Source organism: Hippocampus zosterae, chromosome 17, assembly GCF_025434085.1.
Source record: "Hippocampus zosterae strain Florida chromosome 17, ASM2543408v3, whole genome shotgun sequence".
Lineage (NCBI taxonomy): Eukaryota > Metazoa > Chordata > Actinopteri > Syngnathiformes > Syngnathidae > Hippocampus > Hippocampus zosterae.
This window is the reverse complement of record NC_067467.1, coordinates 4010949-4034981: the sequence shown is the minus strand read 5'-3', so window position 1 is coordinate 4034981 and position 24033 is coordinate 4010949. Positions and strand designations below refer to the sequence as shown.

General features: G+C 44.0%; 3 protein-coding genes and 1 long non-coding RNA gene across 8 annotated transcripts in view; 1 reads left to right on the top strand and 3 right to left on the bottom strand.

Annotated features, from left to right (window-relative positions):
- The window catches only part of LOC127590031 (uncharacterized), a 58091-nt gene extending 54771 nt beyond the window's left edge, over positions 1–3320 (bottom strand). Inside the window, exon 1 of the long non-coding RNA XR_007959533.1 lies at positions 3192–3320. This is a non-coding gene — a long non-coding RNA (uncharacterized LOC127590031). The remainder of the gene's footprint in view (positions 1–3191) is intronic.
- A 2026-nt stretch (positions 3321–5346) lies between these two features.
- On the bottom strand, positions 5347–12872 carry wfikkn2a (info WAP, follistatin/kazal, immunoglobulin, kunitz and netrin domain containing 2a). Of its 2 annotated transcripts, XM_052049399.1 has the most exons (5): positions 12781–12872; positions 12397–12445; positions 8709–8838; positions 7553–7869; positions 5347–7024 (listed from the first exon to the last, which is right to left on the bottom strand). In XM_052049399.1, exons 3-5 carry the CDS (start codon positions 8826–8828, stop codon positions 5824–5826), a joined length of 1638 nt encoding a protein of 545 aa, XP_051905359.1. In that variant the 5' UTR covers positions 8829–8838; positions 12397–12445; positions 12781–12872; the 3' UTR covers positions 5347–5823. The 2 variants fall into 2 exon arrangements, with proteins under 2 accessions (XP_051905359.1, XP_051905358.1); XM_052049398.1 differs by lacking the exons at positions 12397–12445; positions 12781–12872 and having other exon boundaries at positions 8709–11314.
- Positions 11936–16570, bottom strand: ankrd40 (ankyrin repeat domain 40). Of its 3 annotated transcripts, XR_007959530.1 has the most exons (7): positions 16062–16570; positions 15489–15637; positions 14733–15362; positions 14366–14547; positions 12781–13878; positions 12397–12445; positions 11936–12299 (listed from the first exon to the last, which is right to left on the bottom strand). XR_007959530.1 is itself a non-coding variant. In XM_052049413.1 (5 exons), the coding sequence occupies exons 1-5, from the start codon at positions 16193–16195 to the stop codon at positions 13735–13737; spliced, it is 1239 nt and encodes a 412-aa protein (XP_051905373.1). In that variant the 5' UTR covers positions 16196–16570; the 3' UTR covers positions 11936–13734. The 3 variants fall into 3 exon arrangements, 1 of the variants encoding a protein (XP_051905373.1); XR_007959531.1 differs by lacking the exon at positions 12397–12445; XM_052049413.1 differs by having other exon boundaries at positions 11936–13878.
- Positions 16571–17647: 1077 nt separating this feature from the next.
- Positions 17648–22537, top strand: luc7l3 (LUC7-like 3 pre-mRNA splicing factor). 2 transcript variants are annotated; one of them, XM_052049412.1, is made up of 11 exons: positions 17648–17859; positions 18218–18284; positions 18382–18421; positions 18696–18840; positions 18934–19011; positions 19092–19196; positions 19551–19712; positions 19843–20210; positions 20322–20566; positions 20653–20876; positions 22209–22537. In XM_052049412.1, the coding sequence occupies exons 1-10, from the start codon at positions 17761–17763 to the stop codon at positions 20841–20843; spliced, it is 1500 nt and encodes a 499-aa protein (XP_051905372.1). In that variant the 5' UTR covers positions 17648–17760; the 3' UTR covers positions 20844–20876; positions 22209–22537. The 2 variants fall into 2 exon arrangements, with proteins under 2 accessions (XP_051905372.1, XP_051905371.1); XM_052049411.1 differs by having other exon boundaries at positions 20653–22537.
- The last annotated feature ends 1496 nt before the right edge of the window (positions 22538–24033 follow it).

Sequence of the window (24033 nt, the reverse complement as noted above, 5' to 3'; positions counted from 1 at the left end):
CCCCGCCTACTGCCCGGAGACAGCTGGGATAGGCTCCAGCACCCCCCGCGACCCTAGTGAGGATCAAGCGGTTAGGAAGATGAATGAATGAATGAATGAATGAATGAATAAAGGAAAGCACCATCATATGAAATGCATTGATGATTGCATACATGCATAATACCACTATGGGATGTCTTTTCGTGACCGGAGCGTGTCCCGACGCAGCGTAAATTTGCACGGAGGTGTGCAAGGCCTTGTGTACTTTTGCAGATGCGTGCAAGGCGGCATATTTTACTAAAGGGCGGTTTGCGCCGGTGTTGGTGCGATCAATGCGGACTCCATTTGCGGCCAAATATAACCACTCCTCTCATTTCTTTTAAATGTGCCACAAACACTCACATGGAGAAATCTCTGTGCGGAAAAGGGCGCAGTGATCCAAGCGTGGACTGGAGCATTTTCACTGCTCTTGGCCTTCATCAGGCACCCTTGTTTTGAAAGGCGCCATACACTGTGAATAAGGCTATGATTATTGTTATTGTTATTCATTTATGGGCTGTATATCGAACCTCACAGTGATGGTAAGAAGTAATGATGGTAATCAGGAATATATTTGTTGCTAACTATGCGTTTGCGGTGTATTTATGGTGCGTATTGCACTGTGTTTATCGCTTGCCGCTATGGCCATACCAAGGCCATTAGCATTGTGACAACTTGAAATGGAGTGCATTCAGCTTGTGAGCAAGCAGCTCATAATATTTGTCAACAATTTATGCCACGGTATATGACATCATTGCATCTCTGTGCATTTTTTTTCTTTTAATTTCCATATTGACTACTCCGATGGGCCTTTCTCTTGCTTTGCGTGTGCTTTGTGGGTCCAAACCGAAACGAGAATGAGTGAGGTCATAGACTTTTTTGCCGCAAAGGCTTCGAGGTCAAGGTTTGCAAGAGTACAAGTAGGCTTTGTCAAAGCCGTGTGTGCAGTGCTCTGTGCTGCATTACAATGGAATGGAGACAGCGAGAGGACCGAACAACCTCTATTGATTAGGAGCAAAAAGAGTTGCACCTCATACCCCCCCTTCCACAGTTTCTTCTGCCACCAGGAAAAGAGTAACCATCCTTAGCCTTTGGATCATTATGGGACGCGGCTCTAAATGATTGAGTTGTACTGCGGTTGCGCAGAACCTTTCTGAGAGGTTTTTTTTTTTAATCTTCATTTTAAATTGCCCTGGTTGGATCACAATGCAGACAAAACAAATATACAGCAATAAAGTAAGATCTATATAACCGAAAACTAAATTCACACAAAAAGAATGAGGCAGACGCGTTACTTCAACAAATCAGCAAATAATAACGAAGATAAGTCTGCTTCGACTTCCACTTTTCTGCTTGGCCAGTAAAAAAAAATATTGCCACATGCTACTTGCATAACAGGCTTTCTTTTGTTTCCATAGCAGGAGCTTATGTCACCCTTGACTAATTGTTTCTTGGCAAAATATGTACGGGTACAGGGCACAGCACTATACAATATAGATGTTCAAAATGTCAGTAATGGTTAGACTTGGAGAATTAATTCAACAACTTTTTCACGCGCTTCAGTTGGAGTTGTAGTTGTTATGGCAACAGATCAGGCATAGTGATGTCCTCGGGCTAACTTTCATTGTAAATTCCCAATGCAGCAGTCTATTCAAGCAGCTTACTTAATGGTCACTCGGCAGGTGCGGCTCACGTCTGGTTGTTGTGAAGAAATGTCGGTTCAGCTAAGTCCATCAAAGGTGCCCGAAGAAAATTTCGATCAGCGATGTCTTTATGTGTCCCTAAAAGTAATTTGGATGCTAATTAAAAATCTTTCTTTCTAGCACGCCGGGTTTTGGACATACTGTATATTCTTTTTTTTTGGGGGGGGGGGGACCTCTTAATTGATAAATATTAAACAGAAAAAAGGGGGTTGATAACAATGAGTGAAGAAAAAAAGAAGTATAGTATCTAGAAAAGTTGATTTACATCTCAGATTAAAAAAAAATGCAGCAAACATTTGTTGAGCAGTATACTATTCCAACCCTCATAGTCCTGTTTTCTTGGGTAGATAGATACATTTGGACAGGGGTTGTTCACTGGAGCAGGAAACCGTAGAGGTCAGAGGTCGAGTGTCATGTGATGCTGCCTAAGCTGCTCAGGATGAATGCATAAACACACACACACGCACACACACACATTAGACATAAGCTGCACGTGAGGATTTCAGACGAGGTCAACTAAGAGGCCTTTTGCTTTTCTGCCCACATATATGTGAAGTAAACACAAGTGGGCCCTCACAAAGAGCCGTCTGTACACTCTCCGATAAATCATCCTATTTACCTGTTGATCACTCATCAGTCATCACACCCTCTCCAAACAAACCTGACAAGCTATTTACTGTAGCTCCCTTTTTACACAGTAACCGTCATTTCTCTCCATCTCTGCAACATAATAAGAAACAGGTAATTCTGCCATCCAGACATGGAGTGAATCGTTGTCCAACATCAAATGAAAACAATGAATAATTTTCACACTGTCTCATGACGCACAAACTTGACTGCAATCCAAAAATAGGCCTGACTGACTACCTCCTAATGCATCTGAGAGGTGCAGGCATCCCCTCCCTGCAATACTCCTTTTGAAAAAGGCTCAGGCAACGAACGAAACCTGTTTCCATGTCACTCAATATTCCATTTAGCATGTAAACAAAGAAGCCTGACATCCCCAGAGGACATCCGAGTCATGAAATGTTCGACCCAAAGGTCACACCACTCACCAACAGCGCCCCCACGACAATTTAACGCCGCTGATAGTGATTAGGTCAACGAGAAAATGACATTGGAAAGTATACATGACCCCATGATGTGCTCAGATTAGATCAGCCTGTGCTAAACTGGTTTCACAAGACTACGGAGAAACTACTTCTGCTCCCACCAAACGCATTATTGCGTTCCAATTAAATGTGTATTCTGAAACACCATAACATGCAAAGTGTTAAGTTCGCGTGTTAAATGTTTGCGTTCTATTATTACACACGTCAATCTTAAAGTAAATGACTTTACTTGTAAAGAATGCACACGTTTTTCACTCGGCTTCAGAAGCGTTTGTATAGAAGACACTGTGGAAGCAATGCACTGCCAAAATGCAAGAGTTCAACGTGTTCCTTTTTCCACTCGACAAAGAATACTGACCTTGGGGGAGACTCACTTGTTTCAGACGTTCCGAGTCACCGCAGTATTCCTCTCAACATTTACGTTAGGGCTCCCTCCAGCGTCTGCACCACTTCATAGCACTTGACAAAGAGGGAGGTCCGATCTGCCCTGTTGCAACCACGGCAACAGGAACTGTGAGGTCATTGTGCCGAGAGCAGAAAAAAATCTATTTAGAGGGACTGCATGTTTTGGTTCAATGTGGAAAGGCCTGGTTGAGACCGGATGCTGCTTTGAAACTCGAGTGAAGCCAGAATATAAATGAATATTCTCTTTCTAAGGAATCTGAATCAATGACGCTGCCTCGAATTTTAAGCGCAGTTTTTTTCTCAGTCGCCCTGGTACATTTTTCAGCTCGGAATTGCAAGTGTCAGACTATTTGTTCAATCCTCACATCGTTGTATCATTTCGGAAAAGCAGATTCTCATTGATTGGAAGAAGTTGCAAATGCGCATGCGCAACCAACGACGATGTTCAATTCTCTGCTTTCTTACATTATCAATTGGATGTATCGTGTTGATCAAAATGTATTTGAATGGGTCTCGACTGAATGCCAGAAAAAGTCCCAACCAAGATATCTGGTTGTACAACCTTTTAAGAAATTAACTAAAGTGCAAAGAATTAAATTAAATACAACGGTGCTTCAAGTAACATTTAGGAATACAGTACCTATCGTCAGTGATGACAGTTACGTGTTGCAAAGTAGCGCGTGACTTTTAAACACGAACATTGAGTAAAAAAAACAACAACAACAAATTTTCCCCAAAAAAAGCTACCGTTACGCTTCTAAACTCATTAACCGTTACTTAGTAATTTAGTTTTGCTTCTCCAGGCAAATAACATGTTTTCGAAAAGTAGCAACTAAATACCGGATATGTTTTACACGTTTCACATCCGGTGCAAGGTGGCATGTGCTTGAGCACCACCTAGTGGCGATGCATGACCGTGCCTGAGTAGGCCAACCCTAAATGTCACGTACTCTTAAATATCATCCATCTATCCATTTTCTAAACCTTTTACTCAAGAATTGAAAAGTTCGTTGTCTCACCGAACCCTGCCCGGAAATGTTCAACAATCTATCTACACTTGATAAACAAATAAATAAATAACAACTACACAATACAGGATATGAAAACAAACATCAATCTCATTTTTAGTTGACAAGCAATGAATGGGTGTGCCACTCGGTTCATGCCAGTATGGCTGGGTTGATTGTGTATCATGAATTACCGTCAACGTCCCAAGTTTCTCCTCCATACGGTGTCACTGAGGGCATTGTGTCTGCACTTGTCATGCTCATTATTATGGTCTGTCTGGCGGGCGGGTGGCCTAGCTGGTGGTCTCCATGTGAACTTGGTGTTGAAGTCAGCTGCCGACTGTGATGTGAAGAGTTGAGCATCAAATGTTTTTTTTTTGTGGAGCTTAGAAAGTCACTTGAAAGCTTTTAGCAGCTCTAATGAAAGTGGTCCTTTTCTTGGTGGCCTCTTTTTCATTAGGTGGGTCACAGGTCATCGCCGAAGGCTGGGTTGCTGACGGTCTAAGTGAGTAGACGGGTGAAGAAGAGGGGTGAGTGTGTGTGGAGGGATGGGGGGGGGGGCGTAAAGGCAAGGGAGGGGGTTTATAAACATTCGGTTGCTAAAGATGAGAAAGGGAGATTATGTCGGTTTCTCTTTGTATTGTTGGTGCATTTCAATGAGCCAATCTCTCCCTCAGCAACATTTCGACCAGATATTAAACAGGACAGCCACAAATCGAAATACAGATGCAATATCCTTCTTGAGTTACCATTCCTTCCTATTAGCATACATGTGGCCCAGAGAGTGAATCACCCAACATCCATCTTTTCCACCTCCTCCTCTTCCCCTTCCCGGCCTCTTACACATGAAAGGAGCCGCACAAGGGCAAAGGATGGCCTGTGGGGTGTGTGCAATGTGAGGGCCCCAAACCCAGACACAACACGACACACAGCTCCACAGGCCTCCACAGCTGGGCTGGAATGTGACCCGCTTCAGATTTGAAGGCCAGACAAGAACCAGTTTGTGTGCTTGTGTGTGTGTGTGTCAATCTCAGACAGACCATGAACTGAATTCACAATCGAGTTTATGAGAAACGGGGTAAAAATCCCAAATATCCGTAATACCTTTAAATCATATTTATTCATCGAGTACCATAGTAATGGACAATAATACATAATAGATGAGATGGAAATATACATCGAGATGGTCTCCACTCCATGTAATACAGACATATACTGTATCTGCTGTTCTATAAGAAATATCAGAGAAAAATAAATATAGTTCGGAGTAGTTCACATACATACTTGATTGCGATTGAATCCGAATAAAAGGTACCAAAGAGCTTATTGATTCTGGTAGATAAAACCGAGGCGTCACGACCGTTTAAGCCACAAATATAGAACGACACATATGAATATAATTCTAATATTAGAGAGGGGCTCTAACGTCAATTTAGTCAAACATAACCAAGATCATTTGAATGACTTTTAATACTTTCTGGGATTTGACATGCGTTTCAAGTCTTCAATGTTATGATTAGGTTCAATGAGAAGACGCACAGCGCGACGGTGTGCAGTTGATCCGATATGAGAGAGCCCCTAGTGGGTGCCAGGCAACTCCTTAAAAAAATCGCAGCTCTTCTTACTGGAAACCTCACGAAGCTTCCGGACCTTGCGGGCGCTGGAGGAGCCTACAAAGCTGTCAGGCTGCAGCACGGCCATCCCGTTGTGAACCTCCCCCATGACGATGAGCTGATTCTCGGCTACGGTGATGTTTGGGCAGGGGCAGTTCCAGTCCATGTTCAGGAGAGTCACCTCCAAGGGTTCCTTGCCAAAGAACTTGAGACCCATCTTCTCATCCTTCAGGATCTCCTCCACCGTCATCAGAGCGTGACCCGACTCCTGCTCCTCCGTCAGCTCGGTGACCCGCGCCAGGATGACAAAGTCGCTCCTGCAGAAACTGGCCACCATCTTACTTCGGGGCTTACACTCCTTGCAGTTGTGGTTCTTGGGAAAGGGACACATCCCATCGCACGCCTCTTTGGACTCAAAGTTGTTCTCGTTGCCGCCGCAGCCTCCGTAGACAAAAGATTGGCACTTTTTGAGGGCGTTGCTGTAGGCCCACCGATGTTCGTAAGCCTTGCAGGGTCCCTGAACGCTGGGCAGGCTACAAGGAGCCGCCAACTCTCCCCCACATGACAGCATGCAGATATCGTAGGCGTCGAAATGGTTCCGGTTCTTATTGCACTGACTGTAAGTGAAGGTGAAGCAATTGTTCCGGCTTGATTCGTAGTACCAGCTTATGCTTTCCTCTCCACAGTCGTCGGTGTCCGGACCTTTTAAGCACTCTGCAGGTGGGAAAGGACGATTGGTATTGTTTCCTTGGGCTTCCTTTCCTCTCGCCTCTCTCTTGATTACCGCCAAAGGGAAGTGAGAAGATACGCTTCCTCCCACGTTTTTGGCCGTGCACGTGTAGATTCCGCCATCTTGAAGCTGCGCGTTGTAAATGACAAGCTGGCCGATGTTGGTGACCACGACGTTGCCTCGCACGTGATTCGGTCGCATGATGATGTTGTCCTTGCCCTTCAGTTGTTTCTCCCAGGTGATTTGCGGCTGCGGCTTCCCAGTCGCCTCGCACAGGAAGCTGGCTGTCTCCCCCACAAACACAGCCTGCTGAGCGGGGCTGCTGTGGATGGCGGGGCTGTGGACGTCAACCGGCAGAGTGGTCTGAAGAGCCGTGGTTGGACGGAGAGTTGTTTCGGCTGGGAGCGGACTGGTGTTTGGCCATGTCAGGTGGTACCTGTGAGGAGAGGTGACGATCTAGTAAAAACGGGAGTTTGTATAAGTGTACCTAATGACAGTGGCGTGCGGTGAGGTGCATGGTTGGTGAGGCACTGACTCCTTGAGTGTCAGATTTACAAATATATAAAGCAAAAAAAAGGGTCGCTTATTCAATTGGCTAAACGTTATATTTGCGACATGCAGATATACGGCAAGCGGCACGAGCCAGTTGCATGTATCAACCCAGTTTGTGATGACTGCGCAATGCGATGGGCTTTCAGAGGTGAGGCTCTGCCTCACCTGCCTCCCCTGACCGCACATCTCTGCCTAATGAAGAGTCTTAATTTGAAATTTAACGCTGAAGTTGATATGAAAATACTGATATTCTTGAATATTGCCGCTACGGTCTTATTATTATTTTTTTGTCAATTCAATGGGTGAAATAAAGAATGCGCATCATGTTCCGAGCAGCCAACGTCTCTCCGACAACATGACCTCACCAAAGCAAAAAGCAATTGGAAAACATTGAAAATACTTAACATGTTACCTGCAGGTGACCTCAGAGATAGAGATACCCTTGGAGCACGCCTCTGCGTCCATGTAACACTTGTTATAGTAAGTCATGCCGTCGGACGCGCACGTGAAGTGGGGCTCTCTCTCGCAGCGGTCCCGGCACTTACACACAGGTTGCCCGTCCCAGATGTCACACTCGGAACCTTGCTGGGAGCACATGAACTTGTCACAGGTGGCTCCCTTGGGCATTCCAATGGGACCCTTGTTGCCCTTGATGTCAATGTAGCGTGCCGCCACGCAACTCTTGTTCCCACATACGTTGAGACAGCACTTCTCAAACGTCTCGCAGTCCTACATAGAGAATGACAAAGAACATTTCTGCAACCCGTAGCATTTTAAATACATATTGTGTAATTCTCTGTGTTTTCTGTTCAGTTGGATGATCACCTTCAGCTGAGAGTGGCAACAAAAAGTGCAAAGCCTCCTTTTTGACGAATATTTCGTGTTATCTACCAACTGGAGCTTGTTGAGAATTGAGTTGAGTCACCTTGCCATTATACGGTGCTTGCATCTTGAGTTTGCACTTGCAAGTCAAAGCTCATAGCAGAATATTTAAAAAAAAACACCTCATGAATCAAGTCACTAGTAACATCTTGTTTTTGTGACACTGTAATGTCGTGAGTTTGACTAGTAACTATGCTGAGGGTGTACTGTGCCTCGTCTCTCTAAGGCTCAGATGCATGTCTGACACTAAAATACATAGTTCATGTGCCCAAAGATTACTTTAACTTGATTTGTTTCCAATTTTCCCCCCTGTTGGACAGTTTCCGAGTTTCCCGATATCCGTGTAAAATGTTCAGCCTTGACGAACAAGTAACTAACAACGTGTTGCACCTCACAGCTTAAAATAGATTTCCCATGAAATGGCTTCACAATTAACTCTGAACGATTATGGACGACGGTATATTTTACAGCGCCACATTGAGAATTGTTGCCATTTTTCACCCTCTAAAAATAAGATAACAACATCATAAATAGTTCTCAGTATGTTAATACCCTATTAACCGATATTATGAATAGCTATTTGACAGGGTCGAGCAAAACTGAACATTGCTATCAACAAACGTCTTGACCTCTTGTTGTTTAGGTGGACAAAATGGAGTGAAACAGATAGACAGATGGGAACCCACCTGGTCAGATTCACACTCGCGGGTACAGGTGCTCATGGCGTCCACCCACAGGTTGGGGTTCAGCTCATTGGGGCACAGACCCGCGTGAGAGTACACGACTTTGGCCACGGACATCGGCATCGCCCCGGCACTCTCCATATAGAGCAAAAAAGTATACAAATGTCCCAGGGGAAACCAAATCCATCGCGGAAATAGCATCCACCACATAGCGTGCGTCACAGCGCGGCAGATTAAACTCTTAGAAGAACCGAAGAATAAATCCGGCGGGAGGAGAAAAGTAACGACCCCAAAAATAAAAAATAAAACAAATAACTGTCCAATCGTACAAAACGGAAGCTATAAACTCATTTAGTCTCTCGACTCACCCTCACTATACGTTTAATGACGAGAGGGTAGAGCCGCTGCGTGCAAAGCACTCACAAGATCCAACTCCATCAATTCTACTGTGCTTCGTCCACTGGGGCGGCGGGAGGCGACTGACTTACAGTTGGGATCGACTTAAATTCAGCACGTTTGCAGACGCTGCTTCGCGCTCATAGTGGCGAGACACCTGCGCCCACACCGGACGCCCGGTTAAAGCTTTAACCCTTAGCAGGCAAACAAGAAGCACACAGACAGACTGCTATGATATTCCGTCATAAAATTTCGGTCACGCCTTTCAAAATGTGACTTTTTGCTTCTAATGAAAAAAAGTTACATTTGAACATTTTTTAAAAATCGAACTCAACTAACACGCTGCATATTTTAATTCCTTTATTTAGCCTACTACAGTATTAGTGTACAGTACTGTGAATGCTCGACTCGTTTATTAATGTCTCTCCAGTTCTCCAGTAGATGGCAGCAAACGCATTTTTGTCATCCTTCAATTTTGCCCACTTTGTGCGTGATTGGAAAACCTTGTTTGCTAGTTGTCATGTATGTTACAATTATATCTTTGGGGTCGAGCTAGAAGAAAATAATAATAAAAGTCTCATCGGCTCACCTAAGATCACACACACCATAAACTGTATTCTTTGACAAGGAACTAGTCCGAGGAATATTCCGCATCAAACAAAAACATTGAATGCCCTTCTGTGAACAAGTGTCTTGTTCCTTTAAACTTTGCTAGTTTTCTAAATGTCTTTTGGGAACACCGCTCAACTAAATCATGTTTGCAGACCTCCGAAGCTGGTCTGGGGAACATTAAAAGTCAACCAAGTTTTTTTTTTTGTGTGTGGGCGAATGGAGTCTGTGCTTCGCAAGCTGGGTCCCTGCTGAGCCCAAAGAGGCCCAATGTGTTTCAGTCTGGTCTATGAACTTTTCAGAAACACCGCAGTCACACATTGACCTCTTCCTGTGTTCAGATGAACAAACATTATTCCTCAGAATGCCAACCACAGTATTTCCTTTCCCAATATCTGGCATGCACACACACAAACCTTATCCCATCCATCCATTTTCTATACTCCCATCCTCATTCAGGTCACGAGTGTGCTGAAGCCTACCCAAGATGACTTCAGGGGAGAGGTGGGATACATTCTGGACTGGTCGCCAGCCAATCATTTGATCATTTCCTCATGTGATATTGTTTGAGGTCCGTGGCTCACTTGGCACAGAATAGACACAAGTTCGGCAACTCAGTCTATAAAGCCTGAACGTCTTTCATTTCAGATCTTGTAACAAAGCGGCAGTGGGGAGAGATTGCACAAGGCTTACAAATCACTCCAAGGGTCATAGTCTAAGCACGAAAGCCAAGTACAGTACCTGTGAGCGATGTCGTCTTCAGTCTCCATTTTTAAAATACTCTTAGGGCTAACGACTTGAACTGAGGTGTTTCCACTGCCGACCAAGGAGGCATTGGAGACTGGTAGAGCTGCTTTCAAACAACGAGGGGCTGTTCATGTTAAGCTCATTATGAGTTTCCCACTTGAGAACAAAGGTGTCCAGCCACAGTGGGGCACTAAGCCGATTCCTCAACGCGGGTCTAGACACAAATAAACACACAGCAGACGCACCGGCATCCATGTGCAAGTGCATGTAGTCTTACTACTGTCAAATACGTACATTGTTGGTCTTATGGATCATCATCAACAAAGTTAATGCAATAAAACTGCCTCTGTTGTGAATTTTGCAGATTTTCTACAATAATTTTATTATTCTTCGCTTGTTTATATGGGGGTGTAATTCCACTCTTGACCACTAGATGGAAGGACAGTCATTTGAGACTGTTAATTTGAAAGCGGTATGAAACAGAGGGGGGGGGGGGGGGGTGTCTAGTTTTTGTTGAAAATGGCAGATGACTTTAAATTGACCATTATTGAATTTGTTGGTTGTCCTAGTTATCGTTTCTGTCTGCACTGAGTTTATGTATTATTTGCAGCCCCTGGTTTGCTTTGCCTGAACATCTGCTCACCACATGGGACGTCGTTATACTAATTCATTCAAGAGGCGTCACAGATAAACAAAGTGTATGAGTACGACCACGATTTTGTGGTCGGTTATGTTCTTTACATCAGAGGGGGAACATAACAAAAGGTCTTGATGATTTGGGGCATAACAAAATGTACTACAGTGGCTTGTTGTGCAAATCTGGGTCAGATAAGAATGCGCGACTGGATGGTGAGGTTCTGGGAGGAAGAATAAAAAGTTTCAAGGTTTTGATCCACAAACTGTTTCCGCGGTATCTTGCCATTAAGTAATCATACATGTACAATTTCACTGTTTAGGAACATTTCATTTTCCTTTGAGTTGTTGAAATAAACGTCATTCCCAATTGTTATTGAATATCTTGTTCTCTCGCTTTGCAGCACTGTAATTGTCACGATTCTTGTACAGTGCTCATAGAATTACTTTCAGATACAAAAAGGTCTCTTTATGTTGAACTAGAATTAACTCATTCAATTCCAGCTCGTGTGCGTCCAAGATTTGATCAAAGCCACTACTGCCATCTAGCGGCGAATTATCAAACTGAAAACATTCCCAATGCCTCGATACTGATCATTTAGTCGCTTACAGAAAATGGACACTTTATTCGGACAATTGTAATAACTAAGACGAGGCTTCTAACATCGAATTTAACAAATGACTATGGCTTTAGAATATTTAAACAACGACTGTCTCCAACTCCCGCCAGTTTTCTAATGTTGCATTTCACCAATGTTGGAAGACATGATCATACCCACGACACGACAAACTCAACATTGATAGTGACAGGACAGCGTGTTGAAGGAAGGAAGCCTGAGAAGAGATGGAAGTCATTCACCATGCTTTATCAAAGAACATGTACAGGTCTCCAGAACGAAAAACACAGCTTCAACAGTGCCTACGATTTATGTCTGCAAGTACACGGGACACGTCTTTTAGAAAAATATCAGACTCTGGATGCATAGGTTAAAAGTCAAACTCTAGAACGATAAACAAACCCAGTAAGATTGCTAGTCCTCTCCTTTTTCACAGAATCAAACGTGAGCCATAAACTCATTTTAAACACAACGCTCTCACCCTGTCTTCACATTTGCGGTTTCATCAAGCCTTTTCCATCGTCTTTACCTCACATAGCACTTTCTTCCAACTTCCGACATGAATGTTGTGACACAAACACAACAGGCCTACCTGGTTTAAAAAAAACGGTGCTAATTAATAAAAAATATAGATATAAAGTAAGAGCTTCAGGTATAGATGTGAAAAGCAAATGATGCTGGTAAGAAACCTTTTGATTTGTAGGATGTACAACGCGGCGCAGTCTACAGCACCAATGTCTGGAAATGAGCCCAAGTATTGGCAGCGTTAACATTTCCGTTTGCCATCAGGTCCTCGACACACGCATGACCATCCTCACATTTAAAAAACAAAAATTATAGCAATAGTCATCTTGTCAGTTTGGTTTTAGGTTGGGTTAAACAGACTTCTGTTCTGCAATAACGCTACCATTAAAAACAAAAAAAACGATAAGAAAAAAAAACGCCATCGAGAAAGGTGGCAACAAGGAAAGACAACCCCCACCCTCATTGTAGCTTTTTAGTCATTGTACTTTTGGAATAATAAGCAGGTGCGGTTTTCATTCCACTCCGCTTCTCAATTCAAACAAACAAACCTGTTGAGCTGCAATCCTTTGTGATGCAGAGATATTCTGTTGTTTGCTTATCAGCAGGTCAAATTAGCTCAGTGAGGGCACTTCCTTATATCGTACAATGTAAGTTGCCACCTGTGGAAGTAGAAGGGGGGTGGGGGGGATTACATGTGGCTTTACTGCATGAGCCTTGTTAGTTGAAAGCACAACGCGTGGTCCGGCCTCGTTAGTGACAGTTACTCCAAAAAAAAAAAAAAAAAAAAAAGAAACTATACATACTCCAGAGACGGTGAGGTATCCGGGAATTTAAAACAACTATTTACGAATTGGAATCGGAACCCATGGAAAACAGTACAAACTAAAAGTGTTTCTTCATCTCCATCACGTCGGAACGCACGCAGACAGCTGTCAAAATGATCTGTCCAGAGACACCAACAATTAAAGCAGCTAACCGAGCTCCGCTCTGCAGCAAAGACACTAAGGTTGAAGCAACAGCATGTATGACGGTGCGTTAGCAAGCTGGAACATGTTCTATCACTTCAATTTCGATCATAGCTACTGTCCGGTGACAGCGAATCAAATCGAGCGCCACACCTTGCTCCGCAGCTTGGAATTGGACATGTCCATATAAGGCTATTGCAGAAACCCCAGGAAGACAAGCTCATGTCCGCTACCAAACTCCTGTCATCTCTCTGGAGTCTTGGCACGAGGTGCACCGGGTGGCGACGGAAAGAAAGGCCCAATTACTTTCTCTCGTAATCCAAGACACCATGCATCAGTAATCTCGGGAGTTGGGAACACCAAAGCAGCAAAAGGGCCCGCGGGAGGACAAAGAGCTTGAGAATTGGGAAAAGGGAATCCAGCTAAGACAAGTGACAAGAGCGCCCGAGCTGAAGAAAGCTTGGGGCGCTGGCAGGCAACTAGTTAGCTCAACTGTGGCTACCGAAGCCCGTGAAAAGCAGGGAGACCGGGGGCGCTCTAGTAGGTGAGGCGCGAGGCCTTCATGTTGTAGCAGGGCCTGTCAGTGAGCCCCCCCGTCCCGGAGAACAGGGACAAGCCCTCGGATTTCTCTAGGACAACCTCCAGCTCCTGAAAATCCTGCAGCCGGGCGACATCTTTATCCTGGGCAAAAGAGGGACATCAGTTGCAGATTTGATCAGTTATTGAATATATCGCATAACACAACACGGCAACAACACTCAAAATTCTATTAATCACGTCATGCGAATTTCACACTCGTACGGAATAATCAATTATACTTCTTTTGAAAATGCGACTCTTCAAGGACAACAAGTTGCATATTTCTGCAGGAACCTAGACAAATGTGCAAGAAGTGCCATGGTTATTACTAAATTGAAAAAATATTTTTTATAAAAACGAAAACAGTACTTTGAGTCTCTTCAGTGAAGGGCTCTAAATTTCCTATTGAAACAGAGGGCATTTTTGTTGTTGGCAAAAGTCAATAATAATATAATAATACATTTTATTTATAAGCGCCTCTCAAGACACCCAAGGACACTTTACAATAAAAAATATGGGGGTTTGTCTCCAATATCGCCGGTGCAACATGGAAACTTTAAAAAAGGGGTTCATTCAAAGTGTATCTCACCTTTCGCAACATCGTGTTAGGTAGCTTGCGGATCTTCTCCACGTGCTCGGCGCTGATGTCCAATTCACGGCAGCAGACCCTCAGCAGGGAGCGATACGTGAGCTCCTGGCGGTCCAGTTCCACCTCGATGAAGTCGTTCTCACGGGCGTTGGGGTTCTGGATACGCACCTTCAGTACTAACTCTACGGTGGGGATGTAAGCCACAGGTGGGTTCACCGTGGTACAGTTTGCGACGGTATACTCATTCACAAGAAAAGTCCATTGACCCCACTGACTTCAACAACTTAGAGAAACGTAACAGTGTTTAAATAAACAGAACGCTTGATTGACACATGATTGTAAAAGCTTTGCAATAGTTTGCGCTCACCTTGCACATTGACAGGGAAGGTGCTTGTGAAGAAAAACGGCTGGAAGGCCGGCAAAGGTCCGCCTGGTTGGCTGTAGCCTATCTGCTGTGGCACAGACTGCTGCCTGCTCACTGTCGGGTTAGCGTTGGTCACCGGTGTTTGGACCTGACTGCCATTACTGCAAGCCAAACTTGGGCTGGGTGAGGCCAAAGAAGGTGAGCACATGGTTCCATTGTGTGACGCTGCATGGTTGACAAGGTGAGGCTCAACCGACAGATCCACATGCACTGGGCAGTTTACCACCGTATGGTTGTGGGATGCGGCCGAGCCAGGTGACACCCCGTTTTGCTCAGCCGCTGGAACGAATTCCCGGCTCTGAACTTGGCTGTGAGTGATGGGGTGTGTTGGCGGAACCAAGTCATCAGGGGTCAGACTCTGTGATGTCTGAAAGTGCTTGGTTGGAGAAAGTGGAGCTGAATTGCTGTCCATGGACTCCATGTGTTCCACAGACCCATTTTGTGAAAGGTGCTGAGAAAGGAGGAGCTCCATCTTGTTGTCCATCTTTGCGTACAAGAACGGAGGATTAGACAAATAGTTGGGGATGATTGGCAGTTCAGATTCGTTGACTTCAGGCACATCCTCCACTTCAACTGTGGACGTTTAAAAAAAAAAAGCTTACTGGAAATGGAAAGTCACATTTGTGTTCATGTCCAAAGATAAAGACTATAAACAAATGCGATGAGGCAATAAAAATAACAACTGTGACAATCGTTTACCTCCTAAAAGCCGTTTGATCTCCGGTTTCGATGTGAGCTGGGAGGCCAGCTCATCCTTAGCTGTGAGGATGTCTTTGTCTGCACCACTACTAAGTAAGTACGACACAATCTGTTTATGGTTCCGCTTGCATGCCCAATGCAGGCAAGTCCTGGTGAGATTAAAGACAATCACGCACATGTAAAAGAGATTCCAACAACCTCGTGTAATAGGGGCAGAGTGAAGTTAATCTATTATAATATTGAATAACTATCACAAATAACGAGGGAAAGCCATGTTCATGATTGATGTGCCTGTTAATATTTTGTTTGTTCAGTGTTTTTTGGTTGTTTGTTTGTGCGTGAAAGACCAAATGACTCACTTAAAGGATTTCCTACAGGCAGTTCTAGAGGATTAAGCCATGATTTGTCTAATGGGATATCACAGCGCAAACCAAACATGCAACTCACCAAGCAACTTCGTGGAAGTTCTTAAATACGCGTCAATGCTTTACAATGGGTGAAGGCAAACACATTTTGTGGCTTTTCATGTTAGGGAGACCTCACGTAATATTATGCTTTGGAGCTCAAACTTACCATCCATTGATTTCGTTTTGGGAATTGACGTTGACTCCACTCTCGACCAACGTCCGCACTTCGTCAATGTCCCCGATTGCAGACGCCTCTCTCAGTCGCTCCTGGAGTTCTTTATCCAACGAAATGGTGGACATGTTTGCACACACTACGAAATTTCCGAGTTCATGGGATACACTCCAGCCTCACGAGTTCGCCTGACAACAACAATGGCCAAACAGCATTAGCCGTCAGGCTAAATATGAACTACTGCGCTTGCTCCTAGCAAGTTGCTAGCCTGACTAGGTGACAGCAGTCTTTGGTGCTAATCTTAGATGGTGAAAATAAATTGGGTCCGCCAATGCGACTTATCAACCGAATTCTTTATAATTTACAGAGCGGCTTCTTCGTTTGCATTCGTTCAATTTGTACTGTCATAGCCAACAATCTCTTTCCAGACAATGTTATCGATGGTGTTCCTGCGGTAGGTTAGGTTGCCAGAGAGTACCGCCACATCGTGGTGGGTGAGGAGGGACACTTTTGGATGAAACAACTACGACCTGGTTGGTCCGTTACCCCAATACGTCAGTGCGTCCGCCACATTGGATGTGGCAAATTGTGAATTAATGCAAGTCAATGAGTGAACTTCTGAGTTCGTACAGTTAATGTATGTATGAATGCATGAATGTTGGCGAAGTGAAAAGAGAAATAATTGTCATTGTCTTCACACAGATGAAAATAGTTACTTATAAATAATAACATTCAATAATTTTATTAAAGGTAATTGAAGAAACATGGTATTTCAGAAGTCTGTACCAACTAGTAGCCCTTCGCATTACTCAATACCCAACGAGTAGCTCTCGGCTTCAAAAAAGGTTATTCCTGGGCTACACATTGGCGGGGGGTGGGGGACTCCTAATGAGGGACTAAACATTATCAGAAGCACGGAACATTTACAACCTAAACGCTAGTGTTCGTCCCCTGCGATTCTGTCCATGTATGCTTCCAAAATGTGTATGCTAGAATTTTTGTCCAATTGGACATCAAACTAATCTTCCCAGAGCCTTCAGAATCAATAGTGCTGGCTAACATACGTACTTATTTTTCATCCCATGAGGTGTGGCTTTGAGTGTAAAACGATTGTTAACTTGTTGCATAGCCAGTTCAGCAGCACATAAACTGAGGTACCTAACACAGCAGTTTTAACTTTGCCACATCCAATATAATGGCAATGAAAATGTACGAATCAGAAACCAAGGCAGGGGTTGTGAACATGTATCGTTGGCACGCTTGGTACACAGGTCAACTAATATCTTTTTTCATGTACATAATTGAACATCACAGTTTTTGGTGTGCTGTTTGGTGGTCTGCTTGTTTGTTGGATTAAAGATCAACATATCTAATGTGTTTGGACACCAGAACATCTAGATATGTATGTTGCGTGTACAGAATTACACGTAGGCGTAATGTAGTGTATATAAAGTGCATTATCATAATCGACATACGCGATAGCTTTGTGATGTGTGCATGTGGACAGTTTCCATGAAATTCCATCGTTTTGGTTGCATTTCCGGTTCAAAAGTCACACTTTAGCAGTTCGTGAGGGTGACGTCACCGCGGCTGCCATTTTGATTCAATGTACTTTGGGCGCTTCGGGATGGTGTGAACTGAAGCTCCGCGATATATTGTTGCGTTTAACATCAATACTTCCAAGTTAATCAAAATGCTTTCCGCAGCCCAGTTGCTCGACGAGTTAATGGGCAGAGATAGGAATTTGGCCCCCGACGAGAAGAGATGTAACGTCAAATGGGACGACGAGAGCGTAAGATAACGTTCCTGCTAATTTTAGCCTCGTGGGTTTGCGCGCTAACGTAACTGTTGGTAACGTCTTTCGTATTTGGGGGGAGCAAATCCCTCAAACAATGAATCATTTTTGATCGATTGTTCTTGCGATGATTGAATCAAGTAACCGTAAAAATATAGTTTACTCCCCGTGACACAAATGTCGATCCACACACGTTGAACCATTGTTAGCCCACTAATAACAAATGGTGGAGCTCACAATGAGGCATGCAATGCGATCTGATTTGAACCCGCAACCCGGATTTTTTTGCACGTGTCGTGTTCAATCACACGGAGGGAAATTGGTTGATGTTGAAATTAAATATCTATTTTTCTAGGTATGCCGATATTACCTTTGTGGCTTCTGTCCAGCCGAATTATTTACAAACACGCGCTCCGATTTGGGTAAGTCAAAACGCTAGTAGAGATGAGCAGTGATGTAGATTCACATATGACAACAGAACTGTCGCTGATGAACGATCTTTTTTTTCTTTTCTGAAAGGCCCCTGTGAGAAAATCCATGATGAAAATCTTCGGAAAGTGTAAGCAATGCCTCACCGCACTTCACATTTTTTTGTGTATCTTGGTAAAGTGATTCGACAAAATCAAAGTAATAAGAAGAAAAAAAATGGGTTGTGTGGCCCCGGAGATTTACCTTTACTTATCCCGTGGATATTTATTGTAACAGCCACCTGTTTTTACACCGTTATAGCATCTTTATTTTGTGTCAACATTTAAAACTTTTTAGTTGGACCTGTGCTTTTAAAATTGTGTTCAAAGTATTGTAATGTATGGAAATATTTCCTTTTTGTTCAGATATGAAAAGAGTTCACGTTACATGAAGGAGGGATACGAGCGGGATTTTCTGCGCTATCTGCAGTCGCTCCTAGCTGAAGTGGAACGGCGAATTCGTCGAGGGCATGCTCGACTTGCACTTTCCCAAGCACAGCAGACTGCAGGGGTTTGTGCTTCATATGTTTCTATATTAATACTTACGATGTGTAAATTATTGTGTTATTCACTGCTAAATGTACAGTTTTTTTTCCCTTGCCAGCAAGCTCCTGCTCCAGCAGGAAAGAATGACGAGAAGGCTCAGGTTCTGACAGAGAAAATTGAAGATCTAGTTGTACAGGTTTGTTAAAAATAATGCACAATAACTAATTTTTTTTTCACTTACATGGCTGATTTAACACCGTACTTTGTTTTGCACAGATTGAGGAGCTGGGCTCTGAGGGCCGTGTGGAGGAGGCTCAAGGAATGATGAAGCTGGTTGAGCAGCTCAAGGAGGAGAGGGAACTGCTAAGCGCCAACCCTTCGGTGAGTCACCAAACTCGGCCTCATCTGCTTACATTTGCTGTCTCCTCTGGGTTTTAATTCATTCCTTCATAATTGAAGTGACATTATTTGGAATTGATTCTAATTCCAAATATATTAGTATTTTTATACTTAGCTGTTCCAGACTTCCAGCCATAAAGTACTGCAATGTATAGTTTTAAATTAAAAACATTAAACCGCATCTCATGTATTATATATGTATTTAATGGATACTATTTTAATCAAGATTAAAGCAAGGTTAGCATTCTTATAATAATATAAAATAATATAAGCTAAATGGATTATATTAGTCGAGCACAAGATGATGTCATCCCCCGCTAATATCTTTCTATTCAGACAATCGAGAGCTTTGCGGCCCAGGAGAAACAGATGGAAGTGTGTGAGGTGTGCGGAGCCTTCCTGATCGTGGGGGACGCTCAATCTCGGGTGGATGACCACCTGATGGGAAAGCAGCATATGGGTTATGCCAAAATCAAATCCACTGTCGAGGAGCTCAAGGTAATGGCGCCACCATTTTGTAGATTGCGGGCTTTGGGGGTGAAGTAACATCATAATTTTGCCTCGTGCATGTGGTTAAAATGTATTGCTGATCACTTTTCTGTCTTTAACTTTGGTGATTGTTTAACAGGAGAAAATACGACGTCGCTCAGAGGACCCGCAGGGGGAAAACCCAGTCGTGAAGAAAGACAGGGAAGAGCGTGAGAAGGAGGAGCGCGAGAAGAAGCGCAAGGAAGAGGAGGAAAAGGAGAAGGAGCGAGAGAAAGAAAAGGAGAAGGAGCGGGAACGTGAGAAGGAGCGCGAGAGGGAGAGAGACAGAGAACGTGAACGGGACAGAGATCGGGACCGCGATCGGGACCGAAGGACACGGCGAAGCCAGTCTAACAGCCGCCACTCCAGTCGGGCGTCAGACAGGAGAAGGAGTCGGTCCCGGGATCGTCGGAGGTCTAGGAGCAGAGACAAAGACAGGGACCGTGAGCGCGACCGCAGACGCAGCAGGTAACCCGATGTCATGTCAAGAATTTCACAATCAAAATGAAAACCCGTAAAAATGGCATTTTTGTTTTGTCGTACTTTTGTATCGCTGCTGACATGTTGCTTGTTATGCAGGAGCCGGGAGAGAGAGCGAGAGAGAGAACGAGAGAGAGAGCGAGAGAGGGACAGGGAAAGGGACAGGAGACGCAGCCGTGAGCGCTCGGACCGGAAGCGACGCTCCCGCAGCCGTGACAGAAGGAGGTCGCGAAGCTCAGAGCGCAGATCTCACCGCCAGCGCAGCCGCAGCCGCGACTGGGACAGAGAGAAAGAGAAAGAGAGAGACAGGGACAGAGACAAAGAGCGCTCATCCAAAGAAATAGGTGAGGACCCGTTTTCAATTTTTTCCCTTCAAAATGTAAAATTGCCGACCGCACCAATCAGCATTGCATTTTTTTCCTTCTTCCAGAACGTAAAGCATCCGAGGAGAATAGCAGCAGCTCCAAGAAAGACAAGAACTGTGACGGCGAAGCAGCTGCCGTCAAGGCTTCAACAGAAGCGGAGCCGATGGAGACGGAGGCTCCTGCCTCGGCCTCCCCCGCTCTCCTTAACGGCCAGCAAGGGCTCCTCCTCTCTGAAGGTGACACTCAGTCCAATTAAAACTGATCTGATAGGACCTCAGATCAGACTCAGGTAAGTGTGTCCTTCTCCACACCCCCACTGACTTCCCCCCCAAACCACACACTTCCACCCCTCTCCCATGCTACCTCCTCCCCCCTCCTCCCGCTCCCACCTTTCTTTGCATTCACTTCAATGCTGATGATGTTTGTCTGATGTACCATATCCTGTTTTTGAATAGTGCATCATAAGTATGCACTGAAGATGAAGAACTAGGCCCGATGAATGAGAAGAAAGTAGAAAGCATTCACACAAAGCCAAGAGGGAAAGGCCAGTGTAGCCCTGAGCAAACATGCCCAGAGGTACCCCTCGTTTTGTATCGCTTTTTGATCCTTCGAGATGTTTTGGTCCTGGTCGACAAAAGGTAGTGGGGGGGGGGGCCTTGCCATATCATCCAATTAACTTTCCTTCCCGCATTTTTATTTTTCCCCATTTTGGCAGGATTGATTTGATAACATGTGTAGTTATATTCAACATCGATTAGAAATGGTGAAACCACAACATCGTGTTTATCTGCACCCATAGCCCGGGACCATTTTATCCTCGTATGTAAACACACAATTACTTGACTAGCAAGTGCCATGCATTTCCTTAATGTGCCTGATAATGCTTTGCAGTGTGTGTGTGTGTTTTTTTTTATTTTTGGGGGGCGGGGGCTGGGGTAGTCATAGGAGCTTGGGGGGGGCGGGCAACGTACCTAACTAACTGGAGGGTAGGGTTTATGGCATAATTTACAGCTGACTTCCACACCTCACAGCGTTGGTGTTGTGAGCGAGACCGCATGTGAAAAGGGCAAATTAGAAATCAAGGATACTCTCTGACTGTCAAAGTGTGCAGGTACTCACCCCAGGTACTCCTTTCTATACCCACATCCTTTTTGTCAATGCTGTTGCCTGTACTCTCCACGACATCAACCGAACGCTCGATTGTGGCTCCATATGTTGTTTAGAATGTCATCGTTTAAGTTTCGGAGAGAGAGAGAGAGAGAGCCTCTGCCTGCTTGATTAAACTTCTGCCATCGGGTTTAAGTGTCGTCCTCTAAAAATCATTTGTTTTGTCACATCTGTACACTTTCACAACTGCAGAGGAAATGCCACGTCGCTTTGACGCTTGTAAAACGACGTAATTTCAAAGCGGTGTCAAACTTTGTCAGACGGTTTGTCAGCAATTTTTCAGCCAAATGATGACGACACGGCATGGCAGAGGAACTCGGTAATCTTTTGTGCAATGTTTCTTTACGAGCTACGCTGTTTATGCTGATCCACTAGCAGCCGTTTTGTTGTCGTTTTTTTAAGTTGCTGGGCTCCTTTACTAACATTGGGTTTTATGAACATGTTTGTCCAACAGGGGAATCTTGAGATATCCATTGGAGGAAGAACAGGAGGAGGAGGTCACCCCAACCTCACCTTGACCCTGGCACATCGCTGCTTATAAACAAGGTGATCCACATATGCGTAGTGGCTTACATATAAAATTAACAACATCAATGTGGAATAGGGAGAAAAATATGACGACGTTGGTTTTCATGTCTCTGTTGATCTCATATTTGGATGAGTTGTTGTGGTTCATGTATTTTGAGGGGTCGAGACGTCAGTCAGACACCACTTGAAATACCAAAGTGGTAGGCAGAGTTCACCTTTTTTTTCTCCTTCCGAAAAAAAAAAACTTCCCCATTTCCTCTGCATTTAGTAATAACTCTTTGAAAGAATCAATACTTGTAGTTTATTTTGGTGTGTCAGGTCCTACTTCACTTTCTGATATTTTTTAATTTTTAAATAATGATGTAAAATGTTAGTCCAATGATAGGGCATGGCTCTCTTTTTTTTCCTTCCACGTAGAGCTCCTAATGATTTGCTCATCTTGCTGTAAAATATACTGGCGTCATTTGGATCCAGTCATTTTGATTGAAGGCTGAAGATGTGTTTAGGTTTGGTCAGCTTCAAATAATCTTGTGGTCTTGAGAAATAAAAGGTTAAAAAAACTTGACTGTTGTCTTATTTTCTTTAGCTGCATACATGAATTGAAATCGGCTTTCAACTGTCCAATGATTTTGTTTTTGTTTTTCAATAAAGTTGGTTTCACCACCCAGCGAGCCCAGCAACATGCTCTTTGTGAAAATCGCAATATATTGTTTGCTATATTGAAGAGGTATATGAACCCTGGAATAAGACGTTAGTTTTCTAGTTTCTCAGAGCCGGCCGCAAAAGAATAAATTTAAATTATTGGTAAATTTTGTGTTATCATTTACTTGAGGATTGCAGACCGTATAGTGTAGGAGTCAAAATGTAGCAGCAGGGGGCAGTATAGGCTCAAGTGAACATCAATGTCTTCCATTGCAAACTCAAACTCACAACCTGCGTCACTTAGTTATATGGAAAAGGTGGTGTGGGGGGGGGGGGGGGGGTTAGTACCCCAGGGATGCACACAAAACCGAACTATGTCAAAGTTTAACGTCTTTATTAGATTCGAACTGTTATTTCTGTGATTTCAACACAGCATTTCGACGCAGAAGTATGTTTACAAAATGAATCACAACAAATATGTACAAAAAAGCCCAATCATTGTGTGACCTAAATCTCTACTTCTGCCTGAAAAAAACGTTGCTGCTTTTTAAAAAGCAACCAAATCCTTTAGAGGGGCCAAACGACGGCACTAACTCGGGGCAGGATAGCTACACACTAAAAGAACATTCAGGATACAATCCGTACAAGTCACGTGGTATGTTGCCCAAGGTAAAAAAGGGCCGCAATGGGCACATTTCTAAATCGTCAGAATGGTTTAATGTTCTCTCTACTTTCACTCGAACTCAGTCGAAGGCCAGGAGGCAAAGCATCGTGCGGATGTTACAGAGGCAATTCATCAATCGTGGCTTGTCACCATGCTGATTAATGATGGAGACTCCCCACTACACGCTCACAGCTTTTGCCAGCTTGTCAGTCATATTTTGATGAAGGAATTACATTTCCCCTAAAGGCGCTGGTGCTGCGACTTCTATTACACTTCTGCAGCACTAATATTCTATCGGCCTAACATTTAATTACTGGAGAGAAGATGCTGGGATGCCGAGCAGCCTTTCAGGCACGGCGATGAACCTAAAAAATTCGCCCTAACGACGACGTTGTTTCTTCCATTTGCGATAGATGATAAATAACGTTTATTTTTAAAGACACAA

What these genes read in the sequence shown, in the direction of transcription:
- wfikkn2a (XM_052049398.1), bottom strand. Translation starts at nt 8,915, where the DNA reads ATGTGGTGGATGCTATTTCCGCGATGGATTTGGTTTCCCCTGGGACAT. An exon ending in GCGAGTGTGAATCTGACCAG is followed by an intron (nt 7,870 to 8,708) that starts GTGGGTTCCCAT and finishes TTCTCTATGTAG; the next exon opens with GACTGCGAGACGTTTGAGAA. An exon ending in ATCTCTGAGGTCACCTGCAG is followed by an intron (nt 7,025 to 7,552) that starts GTAACATGTTAA and finishes CTCTCCTCACAG; the next exon opens with GTACCACCTGACATGGCCAA.
- ankrd40 (XM_052049413.1), bottom strand. Translation starts at nt 16,195, where the DNA reads ATGTCCACCATTTCGTTGGATAAAGAACTCCAGGAGCGACTGAGAGAG. An exon ending in CAAAACGAAATCAATGGATG is followed by an intron (nt 15,638 to 16,061) that starts GTAAGTTTGAGC and finishes TAATCTCACCAG; the next exon opens with GACTTGCCTGCATTGGGCAT. An exon ending in CTAACACGATGTTGCGAAAG is followed by an intron (nt 13,879 to 14,365) that starts GTGAGATACACT and finishes TCTTTTGCCCAG; the next exon opens with GATAAAGATGTCGCCCGGCT.
- luc7l3 (XM_052049412.1), top strand. Translation starts at nt 17,761, where the DNA reads ATGCTTTCCGCAGCCCAGTTGCTCGACGAGTTAATGGGCAGAGATAGG. An exon ending in GATGAAAATCTTCGGAAAGT is followed by an intron (nt 18,422 to 18,695) that starts GTAAGCAATGCC and finishes CTTTTTGTTCAG; the next exon opens with ATATGAAAAGAGTTCACGTT. An exon ending in TTGAAGATCTAGTTGTACAG is followed by an intron (nt 19,012 to 19,091) that starts GTTTGTTAAAAA and finishes TGTTTTGCACAG; the next exon opens with ATTGAGGAGCTGGGCTCTGA.